At 38.6% G+C, this 7,405-nt stretch overlaps 1 protein-coding gene across 1 annotated transcript; it reads right to left on the bottom strand.

The window, feature by feature from the left end:
* Nucleotides 1-355: 355 nt before the first annotated feature.
* Nucleotides 356-683, bottom strand: F5891DRAFT_1190358 (uncharacterized protein; the record flags this gene model as incomplete). The annotated part of the gene is made up of 2 exons (XM_041367285.1): nucleotides 356-461; nucleotides 508-683. The coding sequence occupies 2 exons, from the start codon at nucleotides 681-683 to the stop codon at nucleotides 356-358; spliced, it is 282 nt and encodes a 93-aa protein (XP_041224445.1).
* Between the last annotated feature and the right edge of the window lie 6,722 nt (nucleotides 684-7,405).

Below are 7,405 nucleotides of genomic sequence, written 5' to 3'. Positions count from 1 at the left end.
TAAACATGACTTTGATCATCTTGCAAGCAAACCAACCATGAGCAAATATCAAGGTGTGTTTTTATAGAAAATGAATTTTATCCTTGGCAGGTTTCAAACCTGCATACAGTGTATGTCACTCAAAAGCGGCAACTACCGACATCAAAACTTGTAATTCTATCTACACCTTCAGAAATACCTCGTTCGTCTCAAAAACCTAACAAATGTGCTATGTTAGAGTAGTATAGTAAGTCTATCAGAATACTTTTTCAAAAAACTTAAGTTTCAAAATTTTCGCTAGCCAAAAGTGAATTTCGAGCGGAGCGTGTTGGAGTTTCCTATTTGGGTATGCGGCATCTGACGGCCGACTCCGCGATTAGTCGACGAGAACACCCAAGTTCATCATCAATGTAGGACCGCACCGACGATGCGACTTGTATTTCTTCATGGCAAATTCAGCTTGACGCGCATTAAGACCTTTCCTGGGATACTGTGAGAAGGAACTTGCCGTCTATGAGACTGAATGACAATGCTCCATTAAAGTCGGACTCGGAGTCTGCTTCACTTTCGGCATCTGAGACAGGCACATAATCTGGGTCCAGAAAGACTTCAAAAACATCTTTTATCAGCCCATTGTCAAAGCACCTCGATGATGAAGCATACTGCTGCTTCGCTTGCTTCTGTCTTTTGGTAGGAGGAGGCATTCGACAGCAAAAGTGAACAATTACGTAATCAGGCGAAATTTCGAAAATTTAGATTTACGCTCCTTTCGTCTAAGTTTCCTATCAAAATTTCAATCTAAGCACATATGAATCAAAATTGCGGCCTGGGGAGAGTTGCTGTCCCTTAGTGACATACACTGTAGTCTAAGAGAAACAGATTTTGACTCTGGTGATCACTTGTCTATTTAATATTTAGTAGGTTTTGAACCTACACAGACAGATTTAAACTCTGTTATATCAACTGCTTGGCTAAGACCAGTGAGATGCACTTCCAATTCAGAAGTGAACCCTCAAGGCACAAAAGTTCAATGTATGACCAAAGTTTTGTTGCAAACTCAGAATGATAAGTATAAGAACAATTTAATTCTCTCCAAAAGGTCTCAATTTGGTTGAAGAAAAAGAGCAGATTACACATCAAACTTTCTAGTTTGATTCTAATGACCTGAGAAAGTTCTGAGATAAATCAGAAGTATTTAGACAATAGTGTGACAATTCTGTGCTTAGGTGCTTTCAAGCGCTCAGTGTCAAATAGCAGTTATAGCATATTTTAGACTTTGAGTCCTACAATATGCAAGATAATGGTGGAAAGTTGTTTAGAGTCAAAAGATACATGGTACTATGTAAGTAATTCTAAGTGTATTCTTAGCACACAGAAGCAAGTCAGAAGTGCAGCAAATAGGCAAAAGTATGTAAGTCACTTCTGAATGGGTTCATTGAGAGTTCATCTAACTGGTATTAGCCAAGTGGTCAAAACAACTGAATCTAAATCTGTCTGTGTGGGTTCAAAACCTGCTAAAGATGAATTTTCCAAGTAATTATTAGAGTCAAAATCTGTACCTCTTAGACTGTGCAGGTTTGAAACCTGCCTGTGATAAATTTTATTTTCTATGAAAATACACCTTGAAAATTTTGCTCATAGTCAGTTTGCTTGCAAACTGATCACAGTTGTGTTTAGCTAAGTGGCTGTCATAACAGAATCAAAATCTGTTTCCATCAGAGTACAACAAGTTTCAAACTTATTGAATGTTGCATTTTTTCTCCAAGAATGTGTCTTAAATATTTGCTCATAGACAGCATCTCAGACATTGATCTTCATTGGTCTTGGTCAAGTTGTTACTAGATTTAAAATCTGTTTCTCTTCCACTGTGCAGGTTTAAAACCTGCCAATAGTAACATTTTTATTCTATGAAATCCAAAATGGTGGAATGTGATGAAACACGAGTTGATGCAAAAGACACATCATTATACAGATTACAAACCTGCTTAGTTCAACAGAAATATATTTTGACTCTGGCAATCACTTGAATAAGCATGATAAAGAATATCAGCCTTAATAGATCTGTATTTTTCCTAATTCTCCAGGTTATTAGGATCAAACTTGAAACTTTGATGTGTAATCTGCTCTTTTTATTCTTCAGCCAAGTTAAGACTTTTAGAAAGAATTATATTGTTATTGTACTTATCCTTCCGAGTTTGCATCAAGACTTTGGTCATATATTGAACTCTGTGTTAAAATACACTGTGATCCTTCCATTGTCAGTTTTCACTCATGGATCCACCATGGTGGTCTTCCATCAGCACTTTTTCAGGGAAATTGTTAGAAAGTCCAGAGCCCGAGCAGGAAGTCTATCTTTTGCAATAAGAGTAGGATAAAAAATCAATACTGACCATGCTATTGAAAGAGCTGATAAAATGCAGATAAATGTGCCTTAAGGACCCACCTCTGAATGAGTTCATTGGAATTGAATCCAACTGCTCTTAGTCAAGCAGTTAATGCAACAGAATCTAAATCTGTCTGTGTGGGTTCAAAACCTGCCAAAGATGAAATTGTCAAGAGATCACCAGAGTTAAAATCTGTGGTCCTTGGACCATGCAGGTTTGAAACCTGCCAATGATAAAATTTATTTTCTATGAAAACACACCTTGACATATGCTCATGGTTGATTTGCTTTAAAGCCACTGAGACTGGTGTTTAGCAAAGTGGTTATCATAACAGAATCAAAATCTGTTTCTATTGAAGTGCAACAGATTTCAAACCAGTGACACATCACATTTTTTTCTATAAGAACATGCCTCGAATATTTGCTCATAGATGGCATCTCAGACTTTTATTTTCATTGGTCTTTAGTCAAGTTGTGACCAGAGTCAAAATCTGTTTCTCTTAGACTGCGCAGGTTTGAAACCTCCTGATGATGATATTTTCATTCTATGAAATCACACTGACATTTCTTCATGAATCATTTTCTCAAAAACAGTCTTAGCCATGTTATTGCCACAATAGATTCAAAATCTGATTATCCTAGACTGAGCAGATTTGAAACTTTTTTTTCATTGAAATATACTTTGAACATTTGCTCGTGGATGGTTGTCTCACCAGTCTTGGCTAAGTGATTGTTACAACAGAATTGAAGTCTGTTTATATTAGACTGTACATGCTTGAAATTTGCTGAGTGATACATGTTTTTGACCTGCTCAGTCCAGGAGAATCAGATTTTGACTTTGATAACCCCTGAACTAGAAATAAGGAAGATCAAAGACTGAGAAACCATCCATGAGAAAATCTTCAATTAAGCATGTGTTCAGAATGTGCTCAAGGGTCAAATCCAAAGGGCTTGGCTTCAGTTTGTGCACTGTACCCCTTACCCAAGTATGTGCCCCTAACTTCTGAAGGCTGTTGAACAATGTCCGAAGGTTGTCGGATGATGTCCGGAGTCCGATATCTGATGCGCAGGAATTCCAGCGGACGTTCAGGAACATGTGATAAGGCTAATCCAGACAATGTCCGAACTAGAGAGGAAACAGTGGAGGACTCCCAGAGGTAGAGGTGGAGGTGACAGGTCTATAGGAGTCAATCCTAAGACTAGTGGAGGACGATGAGAGGGAAGTCAAGTCAGACGGAGGAGGGAATGAGCAGAGTCTAAGATAATATTCGAACTAAGGAAGTACAAAGATTCTACAGGGTTTATATACTACTGAGGACTTAACAGAGAATCAGTCAGCACAGTCCGAAGCTATGCAAGGCTGTGGACGGAACATATACAGTGGCTCAAAAAGTGTCCCAATGTTTGTAGGTGTTCATGTAATTGTCTTATTGCGCGCCAGGGTGTGAGAACCTGACTAAGCCAATGGGAGGTCCCAAAAAGCCCCGCCTCTCGGCTACAATTTCGCTCCATATAGCGTGGAAATCCGATCATGGTGTGCGAAGATATGGACATTTTAATTAGGTGACTCATTGGGACACTTTTTTGAGTTTGAATCTGATATACATAATCTTTATAATTCTAGTACTTAGTGTTTCCTCCCTTAGCTTTAATGACTGCTGCTACCCTCCTAGGCATACTTTCTATCAATTTCTGACATTCCTCCCTAGCAATCCTCCCACACTGTACTACAACTCTCTCCCATAAGTGAAATAGTCCATTAGGTGGGTCTTGATAGGATAAATGTAAATTGAGGATTCATATCTGAATGGGCTCATTGGTAGTGCATCTGATTGGTCTTAGCCAAGCAGTTAATACAATAGAATCCAAATCTGTCCATATGGGTTCAAAACCTGCTAAAGATGAAATTGTCAACTGATCATCAGAGTCAAAACCTGATCCTCTTGGACTGCACAGGTTTGAAACCTACTGATGATAACATTTTTGATTTTATGAAAAGTACCTTGACAGTCTGAAACCTATTGAATGCTGCATTTTTTTCTATTAGAACATACCTTGAATATTGAATCATAGACAGTCAGTCTCTTGGACATTAATCTTCATCAGTCTTAGTTGAGTTTTCACCAGAGTCAAAATCTGTTTCTCTTGCACCATGTAGGTTTGAAACCCACCAATAATAACATTTTCATTCTATGATGTCACATCTTAATATTTCCTCATAAATAGTTTTCTCAAAAACTCATTTAAAAATGGTCTTAGCCACATCATTGCTATGATAGATTTAAAATGTGTTCTCATCAAAGTCTGTAGGTTTGAAACCTATCAGATGATACTTTTTTTTTCATATTGCAACATGCTCAATTGAATATTTGTTCATGAACAGTTTTTCAGAATTTGATCTTCATTGGTCAAACTAATATAAGTCATAAATCTAAGTATCAGAGAAGTGCTCACCTCTACTGGAATTGTGGGGATACTGGAGTAATTCCAACTATTTATCTATCTATATAGAAATACAGAAGTATGTAGGCAAAAGTTGTAGCATGATATTAGGTCCAATGTTCTCCGTAATAAAACAAGAGGTGCTATGGACTATGAGAAAACATGTAATAACACCATCTATGATCTGAGTAATGTGAAAAATAACAAATTGCACACCTAGCAGGACTAGCAGGATGTGATGAGACATAGATAGCATGAGTGTGTGTGTGTGTGTAATGTCTGATTGGCCAATGTGAAACCTGATGTCTGATGTTTGATATTTAAGGGTTTGATGCATATCAAGTTGGATATGATAGAGAGTGACTCAGACAATATTCAACAGTTGGTGTGGATCATAAAACAAGCTGCTGCAAGGCTAGCAGTGGAACATGGTTCCATATGCCAGCTTTGAATTTTTTTGGTTTCTCTTCCAAGAAAGTCATAATACCACCAGAAAATTAAGGCCTTCCAATTCATTTTAAGATTCATGTGGAAATGTGAAGGTGTGATTTCATTGAATAAAAATAAACATGTTATCATTGGTAGGTTTCAAACCTCAGTTTAAGAGAAACAGATTTGAACTCTGGTGACAACTTGACTAAGACCAATGAAGATCAACATTTTAAATGCTGTATATGAGCAGATATCTAAGATATGTTCTAATACAAAAAATATGTCACTCAACAGGTTTCAAACCTGTAGACTTCAATGGAAACAAATTTTGAATCTATTGCAGCAATAACATGGCTAACATCAGTTGAGATAAGTTATTGAGAACATCATTCATGAGACAATGTCAAGATGTGTTTTCATAGAAAATAAATTTCATCATTGGCAGGTTTCAAACCCACACATTTCAAGAGAAACAGATTTTAACTCTGGTAATTGCTTGATAATGTCATCTTTAGCAGGTTTTGAACCCACACAGACAAATTTATATTCTGTCATATCAACTGCTTGGCGAAGACCAGTAAGATGCATTTCCAATGGACCTATTCCCAAGTGAATCCTAAAGACAGTTCTTTCAATAGCATGAAGAATCACATATGATTGGACTCAAGGGGAATGTTAGAAATTAATGTTAGAGCTGACAAAATGCAGATAAATGTACATTAAGGATCCATGTCTGAATGGATTCATTAGGAGTGCATCTAACTGGTCTTAGCCAAGCAGTTGATGCAACAGAATCCAAATCTGTCTGTGTAAGTTCAAAACCTACTAAAGATGATGTTACAATCGCTCTATTTCCTTTCCTTCTCACGTATCTGTACTTCTCACGTATCTGCCATTATGCCTTACGTTCTTAGCAGTTTAGCTTTCCTTTCTTGGTCTTACTTCCGCATTTAACCTCTGTACTATTATCTCACCGTAGCCTTGGTCCGTGCGCATATAGTTTCTTATTTAAGCACGTGTACTTCACTTAGAAACGTCACTTCAATCTTACTAGGTTTTACCCTGAAAACTTCCTTCTCTTAAGACCACCAATCTTAAGACGTCAGAACCGATCTCTTTGTCAAAGCACTCCTTTGACTAAAGTCTACGAACCTCTTCTTATTTGAAGAGCTATACAAAGATCTCAACAACGTGAACGCTCTGTCGAGCCTTTGTTGCTAAAGAACTATCCTAGTTCGTAACAAAAGATTGAAGTCTAGAAGGACACCTATATCCATACGTGTCAAAGAAACCTCGAAACCAGAACAGAAAGATCCTGACTGAGCAAGACAGCTAGTGCAGGCGAAGAAAAGGCGACAATCTGACTTCACTCACCCCCACCTTCCAAGCCCTGAACCTTGGTACTTCTGTACCGCCATTGAATATGTCGGCCTCATCCAAAACAACAGAATTCAAGATCAACCATCCTCCTACATTTGATGGCGACAGAGACAAGTCCAAGTCATTCATGCTCTCATGCAATGCTTACATCGATATCAACTCGGAAATCTATAAAACTGACGCTCAGAAAGTAATCTTCATCTCCTCGTTCATGAATGAAGGAAATGCTAGGTCATGGAAAGAAGAATTCCTCGCAGAGGCCCAATTCATCGACTCAACTGGACAAAAGAAGGGCTATGGAACTTTGAAAGAGTTCAACGAAAGCTTTGACAAAGCCTTCGGACCGATTGACCCATCCGGAACCGCATTGGCACGACTCTTGGAGTTAAAACAAGGCCCAGAAGGCCTGCAGACGTACATTGCAGACTTCAAGAGGTTACTCGCCCAGGCAAAGATCAAAGAAGAACATATGATGATCTATCATTTCGAAAACGGCCTCAACGGAGGACTTCTAACCAAGATGTTCAACGCAGGAGGGGTACCCAAGAACCTCGATGACTACATCGCTGCGGTAGTCGATCTGGATAATTGCTACGCAAGATTGCTAGCTCGGAGAAGCAGGTTTCCTTCCCGACAAATCCAGAAGAAGAACGGCCGCGGAGATCAAAGATACATCCCAGCCAGAGATAGGGACACCATGGTTATTGATCGGATCACCGACGAAGCCAAGCAAGAATACATGAGGACAGGAAAATGTTTCAACTGTCACCAGATCGGACATCGGGCACG

This window comes from Suillus fuscotomentosus (assembly GCF_016647785.1).
Source record: "Suillus fuscotomentosus strain FC203 chromosome Unknown F5891scaffold_36, whole genome shotgun sequence".
Classification (NCBI taxonomy): domain Eukaryota; kingdom Fungi; phylum Basidiomycota; class Agaricomycetes; order Boletales; family Suillaceae; genus Suillus; species Suillus fuscotomentosus.
Note: the sequence above shows the minus strand (reverse complement) of the source record. Positions and strands in the feature narration are given on the sequence as shown.